Below are 12,555 nucleotides of genomic sequence, written 5' to 3'. Positions count from 1 at the left end.
GTCCGCGCTACTCGGCAGCTGAATACCACTAGTGTTGGTGCTCACTACTCAGCTGCTTGCGTTCATCGGAATGTACTCCTCGTTCCATACTTTAACGTCATTCAAGGATATTGTTACATTAAAATGGTATGTGATGACGCGGAAAGTACATCGGATAACACTATGGAGCGGAGGTCTCAAAAGAAAAACACGATGCAAAAGCGAGCGCAACATCAATACACATATGAACTCCCAGCTGATCTTGGCGTGTTCGCTCCACTCCCCATTGGGCTCGAGCCTGGACTCAAGCCACCTCTTCGCCTGTCAGCCCCGAAGAACCTTTCCAGCTCTCCCGCCGGCCCGAGTACATCCTGATAATAGCTACTTTCGATGCTCTTCTCCGCCATAACATCATTGTCTTGCAGTACATTAAGGCAGAAAAACACCATGTTTCCCAATAACATGTTGCTCCTCAACTCGACCTGCGATGCGACATCGTGAGCACTGACCTCCTCGCCATCGTTGATGTACAAGCGTGTCTTATGGGTCGCCGTGTCAAGATCAATGTACGAAAATGGTGATTTGAGCGCTATCTCGGCGAGGACGAGTCCGATGCGGAAGATTTGGATGTGCTTGGAGAGATCGCGATCATCTCTCCTTTGGCGATTCATTTGGTAGCATTGGTTCAGGGTACGTGTTGTCATCGAGGAGCCAGGCGCTGCGGTCAGCATGCTAGCCCACTTCCCATCCTTCGTTCTCCGCCAACGTACATTCGAGCAGTCGAGGAATGACAACCATTGGCTTCCTATCAATCGGAAACAGCCTTGGGCGATGCCAGTCGCTATCGCATTCTGGTCTTGAGAGTATAGCGTTTGTGAGCCGAGGTAGACATTCTGATCGCGAATCACACTCGATAGGGCTTCCTTGTACTGCAAGTCAGAGAGAAGGTTTGTTGGTGGATTCTTGACCGTGAAGCCTGCTGATGTTGACAAAGGAGGTATCATGTAGCAGTCATCCTGCGTCCTGTTCATGAGACTTGACACAGCAGTAGCGAAATTCTTCGGCACCAAAGCTGGTTCGTAGATAGTCTTAAGGGTCACAGGATGGACGATGATCTCATGGCTTGCCCCATTCATGTTGAGCAAGAACGCGAAGTCGCGCTTATGAATGCGAGGGATGGATAACCCGAGATGTAGTCGATTGTTCGGGCTGGAGTCGCTGCATCGATGTAATCGCTCAGCATCTTTTTGGGCGCGAACAGCGTCCAGAACCCTGCTCTGTATCGTATCCGTCCTTCCGTCTCCGACTTTGATTATCACTCGCCGTCCAGGGAGTCGCTTGACTTCCGAGAAGATCTCTGCGTGCTCTCGCTCGAGGTAAAAGTCGGTAAAACGTTCGAGCATGGTAAGCTTTTGATACAATCGCCTGAGACGCTCTTCTAGATCGTTCGCTTTTCCAAGGACGCTCAACTCGAATCTGCGCGACCATGTGGTGTTGTGGCGAATTCTCCAAAGGCACTCCTTGACCCGATCCTCGTTACTCAAGTGCTGAGTTTCTCCATAATATCCTCTCCTGGACTCGAAATTAAGAGCAAGGCCCCTGACTCGTTTGATGTCGGTCTTGATACTTCCGGTGATCACATTCACAGTACCGATTGTGGCTGTAATCCTTTCGTGCCCTTCTTTTCCAAACAGGATCCTGGTGTGAACATCGGGTCGATGCACTTGGATGTCGTATTTCTGTTGCCAGCTGTCTAGAGATAGTTTCGCAAAGTCAAGCCCTTCCTTGATGTCGAAGAGTCGTTCGGATAGTCGTCTCCATTGTCTGATTTCAAGGGCAAAGGTATGTAGAGCCTGTCCTGCTGTATAGAGGCCAGAGATAACGCCAAGAACTTCAGCCATGGCTCGTCCAGCTGGAGTGTTGGGTCGCGTTGAAGATGCGGTTGATATGTATCTTCTATGACGCTAAGGAGCAGTAAACTCGCGTGCGGCACAGTCGGGAAAACTTTGAGTCGTGTAACAGCAACAGCTGCCGAGCGCAGGAACTGTATGGTGCAATTTCGTGTAAGATGTAGTGCGAGTCCAGGATATCAGCGCGGTCGGATGGGGGCTGGGCCATCTTTTCAAGGCGGCGGCCTGATGTATTTTCGACATTAAATGGGCGGCCTCATGACCCACGAACTATTGCGGCTGAACAGATGCGAACATCAGCTCGCCGGCATTGGTGTGGGGTATTGAGGTGACATTGGTCGGAATTGGCTCCATGCATAGCGGCACAGGGGTGACGTTACCGTTTGGTGGTGCTCAGCCCCCAACGGCCCCCAAAGGCGTCTGAAGTCAGCTGCCTGATCAGGCAATTGGGTCGCACTGTTCTTATGAGCGTGGCGTTCCTACATCTTTTCATTTCCGTTGAGTTCTCGACCCCACTGACAAATTTCTCTTGACACTGGGTGCAGTACCGGACAGAACGTTCCATGCATACCACAGCAGCAGGTTTCTTCGCTATAGACACATACCTGCCTTTGTTCGTACCACGTAAAAAGCTGTTGATCATCTCCATTCCTCCATTCGTTGCGACTCCGTGCGATGGCGACCATCTCAACCGACTTCCTAGAAGTCGACGAACGTCATAGGAATCCCAGTCATACTCGGTCGCGCTCAGGAGGCTACGTTGATACCATAGAAGAAAAGGCGAGATGGGATCGAAGGAGTCGCGAACAAGAAATGAAACGCTATCATGACAGTCGGCATGGTACAGCCTCATCTCCACGAATTGCTAACTCTCCTACAACGCCTGACCGACTCGGCGTCCCCGTCTTCGAAACTACTGGGAGGATGCGATCGAGTTCAGAAGCTGGTCAAAGGGACAGAAGGTCAGAACGACGGTACAACACTCAGGAGGTCCGGCCCAGCGCGATACCAGTTTCTGGCTACGATTTGACCAACGAGCCAGTCCTGTCAAGTCAACTACCTGTAAGGTACGAAGGCAAGCCGCAGCACCAGAAGAAACCAAGCATCAAAGTGGAAATCCACCAGGACAATCCGCCATTGCCCACAAACGGTCAGGCTTTTAGGGCGAAGCGAAGCCCGAGCGCTAGCCCAAGATCACCCACTGCACGACCCGAGCTTCAGTACCAGTATGCGACGCTACAAAACAAACTGGACCAGATCAGTAGCACGTGTTCTCCATACATGGATGTTGAGGCTGCGGAACCTCAAGATCTCACGTTCGACAAGATAGTAGAACACACTAAAGCTTTTGCTTTCGATCTGCAAGTGTGGGCTCATCTTGCGAATCTCGACGGTATGGCTAAGGTAGACCCGCGTAAGAGAGAAGTCGTGGACGCCGCATCGCGGAGCCTAGACCGCCTGTTGTATCTGGTGGCAGCATTGAACGACGCTTGCTCCCAGGCCAAGCCAAGGGACCTGAAGTTCAAGAAGCTTCCTGAGATCGACGACGAGACGTTATTCGAGGACGGAGATGACGACAGGTATGTGCTTTCGAGACGTCGACGGAAACTTCTCTGACTTAGAATATCAGCGGTGAACCAGACCCTACAGAAACCTTAAGCTTCATCATTCATTCCAGCCTAGACGCCATTGAGCTGCAAATCCAGAATCTGAAGAGACTGAGTCGAACATTGCAAGAGGCCACACCGGATGCAAAAGATGAGGTCGTGGCAGTCGCGAAGCTCGTAACGGAAACCGTGAAGTACTTCGGCTCGGAAGAGGCACTACATCGCTATGGGATCAATGAGAAGATCTCTGGGAGGAGAGGTTTGGAAGAAGCAAGGTACACGAATTCGCATTAGCCGGGTGAAGTTCAGGAGTGTGGTAAACATGATGGAGACCAAGTAGCGTTTCGTCCAGGCTGATAATGAAATTGAGGTACATTTTGACGCGTCTCGTTAACGCGTCAAGTTGGTGACAAGGGATGGAAACGCGCGCGTTGGTGTGGCTGCCGCCGCGAGCCGCTCTAGCGTCGGCTTCACGACCGGAAGCTTGGGGGCATGACGTAGCGCATCAACATCTAGAACAGTGTGCCAATGCAACCAAGGCAACTTGATTTGATACAGGAAATGTACTTAAGGTTCTTTCCAATTTTAGATGCGCTGGTTAACGTGCGAACTGAATCTCAGTCATGCTGGGATTCCATCTCGCGACATGTCGCTTATCCGCCCAGTTCTACGAGGCCCGGCTCCGCCGCTGACAGTAGAAACCATGAGCACGGTCTCGTATGGCCAAACATTCACAAATCCGACACGGTCGTCGCTACATCAAATCAAATACACGTTCACTCGTGGAAGGTACTCGTCGCACATTCAGTTTCAAAATAAGAGTATATTGCGGTCTTCTAAAGATGCAAAAGAGAAAAGATATTTACAGCGCAGCAAAAGGAATGACTGCGAAGCTCTGACGACATGCCAGAACCGAAAATGAAATGTGCGTCACCCCAGATGAGAAAGGCTCAAGCCATCACCACAAAAGGCTACAACTACCATTTACGAGCACTTGGTAACGCTGGGTACGTTGGAGCACTTGTCGTAGGTCTTGCCGCCAGTTACGGAAACATCTGTCCAGGTCCAGCCAGTGCAGGAACCCTTTCCGCAGGTAACGACGACGTCGTAGCCGCTGCTGGAGACATCACCAGTGACGTTGTCGAGCGTCAAACCGGTGATGGGGACGCCAGTATCAGCGTCACCGTGGAGGTCACCACCGTCGTAGTTCTGTTCAATGAGGACGCCATACTTGGAAATCTCAGACAGGGTAATGTCTTCGTAGGTGACCTTGTTGATCTTGCCGGTCGTGCCAGCGCGAGCCTTAACGCGGACGCCGTTGACGGACTTGGTGATCTCGGAGTTCGAGAAGGTAACCGTATCGACCGTGTTGTCGTCACGACCACCGACAGAGCCGATGGAGAGACCGTGTCCACCAGAGCAGAGGCCGTTCTTGAAGGTGATATCCTATCCGTATTGTTAGCGGGTGTCATTATCTCAACCGCCAGGGGATACATACGGTACCAGAGTTCACGGCAACACAATCATCCTGGTTGTAAACCTTTGCACCGTCGATGATGACGTTGCTGCTCGAGCCAATGTCGAAACCGTCCGTGTTGTGACCTTGCTCGTCCTTGTCGCCTTCCGAGGCATCGATGGTCATGTCGGTAATGGTGAGACCGTCACATCCGTTGATACTGACTACTTGAACGGGAGGGTTCTTGATGGTAATGCCAGTGATGGAGGAGTCGGTGAGCTTGTGTGCGGAGAAGAACTTGGGCTTCGTCTTTCCGCCGTTTCCACCCTCACCGTCCCACCAACGAGCGCCGTCACCATCGAGGACGGATCCCTCGGCACCCTTGACAGTGATTTTGGTTCCACGAATGTCAAGTAGAGGTCTGAGAGTTGGTTCATGAAGTCAGTGCGTGTCTCATACATTTGTACTGGGATATTGCTTACCCTTTCCACTCTTTGTAGCCCCAAGTGGTGGTACCCTCGAAGATGACGGTGGTATCGTCAGCCAAGCTGGAGAGGTCCAGAGTAGTGCCTGAAGGAACAGCAACGTCCGAGAGGACCATGGTAGCACATGATGACTGCGACTTAGAAGCCTCAGCAGCTCCGTTGGAGCCCGAAAAGGTGCAGCTGGAGGCACGTTTCACGACTTCGGGCTTGGGTGCAGGAGTGATGGCCGGGGCTGGGGCTGCCACAGCGGACGCCGCCAGCGACGTGAAGAAGATACCAAGAGTCAAGGCGACCATTGTGAAAGATGCTTGATTTGAAGAAAGGCTTAAAAGAGCGAGTGAAGTGCTTGGTTGCTTGGCCTACATGCTTGGTACGCCACACATATATACGAATTCCTAGTAACGATACACACGAGTGAATGACTTGGCCACCAGCCAATTACTGATACATCGAATCTACATTTGACGGGATCATAATTTCCCGATTCAAGATTCTCCATACTGACAGATGAGGGATTGTTTCGAGATCCTCCACCAAGTGGGGAGCAAGAGGAAGAGATGAGAAGGACTTGGTCGCTCGAAGCAACGCTTGTTCAGTGCGTGGGTGTGGTCAGGGGAGATTTGTTTCGGAAAATCCTCCAATGAGTGGGACCCGCCCGATTTCCACTTTTCCAAGCCTGTCGTTCGAAGGCACCCTCGTGAACATGTCAATGCATAGCCAGAGTTGCGTGACAAGCCTCGGAAAGAACGGAAACTAAAAGGCTTGACTCTGCTCCAGCCCACTTCAGCGCAGTGGTGTGGGAAAGCTCTCTTCCATCGTGTGAAGTAGCGTACCGGAAATGGCTAGTACGTCCACCGGCCATAGATTGGGAATCTGCGTTATTCCCAGCCACCTCACGACGTCTCCTGACAACACTATACGTGTTTACTGAACACCAGCATAGGGTGCAAATTACATGTCTTGTTCTTCCATGACGTCCACATAGTTCCTCCCTTCCCGTTGTGGTAACCTTCCCGCTGGCGCAAGCTTCCTTCACGCGCCCTCGGCATCTCGGGCAAATGACGTTCCACCCGCCTCCGCAAACGCCACACATCTGGGGTCGCTAGTACCTTGCATATTACCCCGCTGAGCATTTCTTCCATGGCAAACATTATACCGTCAATGAGATCGTTCCGCGACGCGCAGGTCCGGATGGCGATCTCTGGCCGCGGCTGAAGTCCACGGGCTAGTTGCACGCGAGATCGAGAGCTATGTCGTAGAGCAAAAGTCGCGTCGCGTCTCATGAACTTTTCTTCATCACCGAGGAAGTCAAGATGCGGTTCTTTCATCTGTTTGCTGTCGCGATCTCGCTGTTCTTTGGTGTATTGGCGACCGATAATGGCCTGCAAACGGATGTGGAGTGGGATAATGGATCGCTCATGATTAATGGCGAGCGCGTCATGATCATGAGTGGAGAATTCCGTACGTTGATGATTTGAGATGAATGAAGGGTAAATGAGATGAGTGCTAACTCAACTTTCGCATCTACCAGACTATGCTCGCCTCCCAGTACCTGAGCTATGGCTCGACGTCTTCCAGAAGTTCAAGGCGAATGGCATGAACGCCGTTTCAATTTACTTCTTCTGGTCGTACCATTCGGCATCGAAAGGCGCATACGACTTCACAACACCGGGGAAAGATATCCAGCGCCTGTTTGATATGGCCAAGGAAGCCGGACTTTACGTCATCGCACGACCAGGTCCATACTGTAACGCGGAGACAAATGGAGGTGGCTTCGCTCTATGGACCAGCGACGGAAGTGGTGGCAAGTACAGAACTTCGGATGAGACATACAGACAAGCCTGGTCGGAATGGATAGCGGAAGTTGGCGAGATCATCGCAAAGAACCAGATCACCAACGGCGGACCTGTCATCCTAGCGCAAGTCGAAAACGAACTGCAACAAACCCGTTACGAAGCCAACAACACACTGGTCATCTACATGGAACAGTTGAAGTCCGCCTTTAAAGACGCAGGTATCGTCGTACCTTTGTCACACAACGAGAAGGGCTTCAGGTCGAAGAGTTGGTCCACTGACTACAACAATGTTGGCGGCGCGATCAACGTTTACGGTCTGGACAGTTACCCTGGCGGCATGAGCTGCACAAACCTCGACACTGGATTCAACCTACCCAGAACTTACTACCAGTGGTTTCAGGAGGTCTCCCCTACTCAACCAGAGTATCTGCCCGAATTCGAAGGTGGATGGTTCCAGCCATGGGGTGGCTACTTCTTCGACCAGTGCTTGGCCGAACAGAGTCCGGAGTTTGCAGACGTCTTTTACAAGGGCTTGATCGGACAGCGAGCTAGCCTTCTAAACTTGTACATGGCATACGGCGGCACGAACTGGGGCCATTCTGCAGCTCCTGTTGTGTACACTAGTTACGACTACGACGCGCCGCTACGCGAGACCCGAGAAGTCCGCGACAAGTTCAAGCAGTACAAACTTCTCGCACTCTTCACCCGTGTTAGTAAGGGTCTTCACAACACGTTTATGGAGAACAACGGCACAGCAAACGCAGTCGACAACTCTGCAATCTGGACCTGGCAGCTCAAGAGCCGCGATACGGATGGTAGATTCTATCTTGCCGAGAACAACAACACGCGCACCCGTGCTGTGACCGATTTCTCAATGACAGTCAAGACGTCTGAAGGCGATGTCAACATTCCGAGCATGCAGCTTGCGGGCCGTCAGAGTCGATGGGTGGTTACCGACTACGCTGTGGGTGACGAAACGCTGCTCTACTCGTCAGCTGAGATTGCTACCTACGGCCTGTTTGATCGACCCGTCCTCGTGCTCTACACCCGCGAAGGCCAGACAGGAGAGTTCGCATTCAAATCGCAGGGTAACGTAACGTTCAAGGCATACGGTGCGGAGTCAGACCTTGCGAGTAAGCCGGCCAATGGCACCTACTCAAGCTTCTCGTACACTCAAAGCAAGGGTGCGACAGTCGTTGAGTTCTCCAACGGCGTTCTTGCTTATATGCTTGATATACCGACTGCATGGACCTTCTTTGCGCCATCAACGACAGATGACCCCAACGTCACACCCGACCACCAGATCTTCGTGCTCGGGCCATATCTCGTCCGCTCTGCCAGTGCATCAGATGGCACAGTTTCCGTTGTTGGCGACAATGCGAATGCGACGACTATCGAGGTATATGCTGGCTCTGATGCGGAAACGATATCCTGGAATGGCAAGCAGCTCGCTACGACGAAGACTCCCTATGGTTCTCTCACTGCGAAGATCGCTGGAACCGCAGAACGCGAGATCACTCTTCCAGAGCTTGCCAACTTCAAAGCTGCTGAATCTTCGCCGGAGATCCAACCTTCATACGATGACAGCAACTGGGTTGTAGCCAACAAGAACACCACCCTGAGCCCAGTGAAACCACTCACTCTGCCCGTACTTTTTAGTAGTGACTACAAGTACTACACCGGCGCCAAGATCTACCGTGGATACTTCTCCGGTAAAGCCGCATCATCACTCAACATCACGGTCCAGGGCGGTGTCGCGGCTGGCTGGGGTGCTTGGCTCAACGGGCAATCAATCGGTTACCATCCCGGTAATGCATCGCTTACTTCGACAACAGCCTTGCTGTCATTCAAGAACGTTACATTGAAAGACGAAGGAAATGTCTTGACGGTGATTACCGACTACACAGGTCACGACCAAACCTCTACAGGCCCCGCTGGCGCCGAGAATCCTCGCGGTATACTAGGTGCCCAGCTCTTCAGTGGCAACAACACGAATATCTCGTTCGACCAATGGAAGATCCAAGGTAACGCAGGTGGAGAGCGCAACATCGATCCCGTGCGTGGTCCGATGAATGAAGGCGGTCTCTACGGCGAACGTCTCGGTTGGCACCTCCCTGGCTTCGATACTTCCGCTTGGGAAAATGCCAGTCCCACTGCCGACGGCATTCAAGGCGCCGGTATCCGCTGGTTCACAACCACCTTTTCCCTCTCCGTCGACTCCGACCTCGACGTTCCAATCGGCATTGAACTCGGTGCGCCGAAGGGTACCATTGCACGCATGCTTCTCTTCGTCAACGGCTACCAGTACGGGAAACACGTACCCCATATTGGACCTCAAACTCGCTATCCCATCCCACCTGGTATCCTCAACATGAGAGGGGAAAATGTGTTGAGTGTGGCGATGTGGGCGCAGACTGAGGCTGGCGCGAAGTTGGATACGCTCAAGTTGATTGAGTATGCGAGATATGAGAGTGGGTTTGCATTTAGCGAGATTGATGGGAAGGCGTTGCAGCCGGGGTGGGTGGATAGGAGTGAGTACGCGTAGATGTCTAGCATACTACCAAGAACGTGATGATACGAGACCGGCTACGATACTCATGCTCTGTGATTTCTTACAGTCTAACTGACTTGAGCCTCATGACTGTCCAACGCTCCCTGCGGAGCTGATCAATGTGAGTTTGTACAACTAGTCCCGCTAGTCGAACAGTCGAATGACCATCTATACAGTAGCTCCGTCGTCTCACAGTCCAATTTCTCTAATTCTTCATCTTCGATCCCTAGTAACTCGCGAACTTCGCCCAAGTACTCTATGGTACGAACTCTCTCGTCTTCATATGGAAGTCTTCCGCCTTCCAGTGAAGTGTCATCTGCCCTTCGGAGGATCTGAACAAACAATTCAAGTGGCGACTTCGAGTAGTCGGGAATGATCAAAGGCCCATCGCAAAGGGCTAACAATGCGTACACGTGGTCTCGCACGTCCGCACATCCCGAATCCGCAAACTCGAGTATCACGGATTCGAAGATAAGTGTAAATTCCTTTCCACGATCACGAATAGACAGGTTATTATCTCGAAGTCGTTGAACTCGCGTGGCAGGACTATCCAGTATCATGCATAAATCATCCTTGTGAGAATGTATGTAGAAATACTGATCACGAATCCCTCTCATCTCATCGTGAGTGATCCCGTGTGAACCACATCGTATGCTAATCCTTTTGCCTAGAACGTATTCTTGTACAATCCATATTCGGCTCCAGTAGGGTGAGCAATATAGCTCTTTGATGCACTCCAGATTCTCTTCCCACCAGGCTTCTTGCTCTGCAAGCTTAAGAATGTCGAAAGCTAGTAAAGTGCTGAACAACGTTCTCCATCTTGCAGTATGCTTCGTGGAATTCCCAAGCCAAACCAAAACAAGCTGAGCCTCCGAGTATATCTTTCCCATCATAGAGACTTGATGGGTACGCTCCGGATTGCTATCTTGATCAATACAGATAGCGTCTATCCAGAAAGGACAATTTTTCTCTTCCTTCCGTGCTTGATTAAGAAAGTTCCAGAGGTTCTCTCGTACGGTGAAAGGCTTGCCATTGACAAAAATCTCTCGGGAAGGCGTAGGCGGACCCCAGACATAGGAAAGTGCAGTATAGTGAGGATTTTCTCGGAGAGCAACAACGTGGAGGGCGCAGGCTATTGGAGTCGTCTCGTCATTCGTCGGGAGGATTGTGAGAAGTCGGATGTTCGTGCTGGCATCGATGTGGAGCGGAGTGTCTTCGTATAGGGCGGACATGATGGGAAACGATGTGTGGGGTCGGTCGCCAATAAGTGCAACATGGTGCGCATCAATGCAGTCAGAAGGAGGGAGGAAGGAGGAAAAGAACAAAGAAGCGAGGGAAATGTTGACGGGGTTGATGAGTAAGACGAGGCTGAGGCGCAGCTGCCTACGGCTGAACGAAGTCTGAGGGCAGGAGCTAAGCAGGCTGGTTCAATAAGCGAGGCTGAATGGGCGATTAGTCAACGACAGATGTGTAGCGAATACAGTGCGCGTGAACATCTAAATCTTGCACATGCTTTTTGTTCCATTCTACACGCTCTTGACTCGCTCAAACATCTACGGACGTGATTGTATGCCATCCTATAGAAGGCCCGCTTTTATCTGAGCATACCTCTTAGTACTCCCATCCGTCATCCCCACTGTCTTCAAAGTCCAGCACCATATCCACCCAGTTTCCTCCACCATACTGGCACTTGCTGGGACCGATCTTCTTGAATCCCGCCTTCTCATAGAAAGATATATACCGGTCTCTGCAGATGAGCGCTATTCTAGAACCCACACCTGAATCCTTGATCCTCTGTACATAGCTCTGCAGTAATATCGAGCCGAGACCTTTACGCGCAAAGTTTGGATGTACACATAACGAGTGCAGACAGACTGTCTGACCGTCTTCGTTGTGGCCTACATTTGGCGTGAGTTGGTAGTTGGTTTTCCAGTCCTTGGGGTAGTCCATAGCGTCATCGGTAACGAGTGGCGAGTTTGCTTTGGTGGAGATGATGTGACCAATTATCACGCGCTTCCGGTCTGTGTCTGCTGAGTCTATTGATGGGAAGGAGTGCAACTTGATGGTCTCGCCTAATGGTCCTGACGTGGTTGGGTAGGCGGAGGAGAAGAGCCCACTGCAGAGCTCACCACAGGTTCGCAGACGGTACTCGAGCTGTGGTAGGTTAGCGCGGAATCTGAAGGGACCGGAAGGAAAGAGCGCTACACATGAGAGAGGAAGGGAAGGAGCGAGCGACCAGCGCATAGCAAACTCAATCGAACCCGATGAACGACGTAAGAGGTATATTGGTGTCTGGTGAAACAATGGATAGGAAACAGGGCAGAAGACAGTGTGCGCACTTGATGGTTTGAGTAACATCATTATGGAGAAGAGCGCATGGCTCGTGCCTAACGGAGCCCAATGGTGGCACTGAGCAAAAAATACAGGCATTGACCATGATGTTCGAGATAACGTCGATGAAAGCAATCGTTCTCACCTTCTCGCGCGATGCAGCTTCTACCGGATCAAAGGCCGCATGCTCGAGCCAATCGCAATCGTCCAGGTCGTCGATGTTCAGCAATGAAGCGTAGGGCCGGACGCCCATCTGCTTGAGTCTCCCCTCCTGAGCGATGTTGGAACTGCGATGGGGCACCAGACTCGATTGCTGCTCCACGGACTCTGGGCTAGCGACGGTCTCAGGCTCTCTTGATAGTTCGGGCATGCCATCGAGCGTCTTTTTGTCTGCTAGCAAGTCTCGTGGCATCTTGGCGGTGAGTTGGACAGGTCAGATG

At 51.7% G+C, this 12,555-nt stretch overlaps 5 protein-coding genes across 5 annotated transcripts; 2 read left to right on the top strand and 3 right to left on the bottom strand.

Annotated features, from left to right (window-relative positions):
• Window positions 1-212: 212 nt before the first annotated feature.
• J4E79_003031 (uncharacterized protein) lies at window positions 213-1,880 on the bottom strand (the record flags this gene model as incomplete). The annotated part of the gene is made up of 1 exon (XM_049351927.1): window positions 213-1,880. The coding sequence occupies one exon, from the start codon at window positions 1,878-1,880 to the stop codon at window positions 213-215; it is 1,668 nt and encodes a 555-aa protein (XP_049213398.1).
• Window positions 1,881-2,564: 684 nt separating this feature from the next.
• On the top strand, window positions 2,565-3,790 carry J4E79_003030 (uncharacterized protein; the record flags this gene model as incomplete). Its single annotated transcript, XM_049351926.1, has 2 exons — window positions 2,565-3,469; window positions 3,568-3,790. 2 exons carry the CDS (start codon window positions 2,565-2,567, stop codon window positions 3,788-3,790), a joined length of 1,128 nt encoding a protein of 375 aa, XP_049213397.1.
• A 690-nt stretch (window positions 3,791-4,480) lies between these two features.
• Window positions 4,481-5,733, bottom strand: J4E79_003029 (uncharacterized protein; the record flags this gene model as incomplete). Its single annotated transcript, XM_049351925.1, has 3 exons — window positions 4,481-4,942; window positions 4,995-5,373; window positions 5,435-5,733. The coding sequence occupies 3 exons, from the start codon at window positions 5,731-5,733 to the stop codon at window positions 4,481-4,483; spliced, it is 1,140 nt and encodes a 379-aa protein (XP_049213396.1).
• A 1,017-nt stretch (window positions 5,734-6,750) lies between these two features.
• Window positions 6,751-9,778, top strand: J4E79_003028 (uncharacterized protein; the record flags this gene model as incomplete). The annotated part of the gene is made up of 2 exons (XM_049351924.1): window positions 6,751-6,898; window positions 6,969-9,778. 2 exons carry the CDS (start codon window positions 6,751-6,753, stop codon window positions 9,776-9,778), a joined length of 2,958 nt encoding a protein of 985 aa, XP_049213395.1.
• A 1,617-nt stretch (window positions 9,779-11,395) lies between these two features.
• Window positions 11,396-12,527, bottom strand: J4E79_003027 (uncharacterized protein; the record flags this gene model as incomplete). The annotated part of the gene is made up of 2 exons (XM_049351923.1): window positions 11,396-11,938; window positions 12,261-12,527. 2 exons carry the CDS (start codon window positions 12,525-12,527, stop codon window positions 11,396-11,398), a joined length of 810 nt encoding a protein of 269 aa, XP_049213394.1.
• Between the last annotated feature and the right edge of the window lie 28 nt (window positions 12,528-12,555).

The sequence above is a fragment of the Alternaria viburni genome (assembly GCF_023758015.1).
Source record: "Alternaria viburni strain BMP 2772 chromosome Unknown scaffold_5, whole genome shotgun sequence".
NCBI classification, from domain to species: Eukaryota; Fungi; Ascomycota; class Dothideomycetes; order Pleosporales; family Pleosporaceae; genus Alternaria; species Alternaria viburni.
Note: the sequence above shows the minus strand (reverse complement) of the source record. Positions and strands in the feature narration are given on the sequence as shown.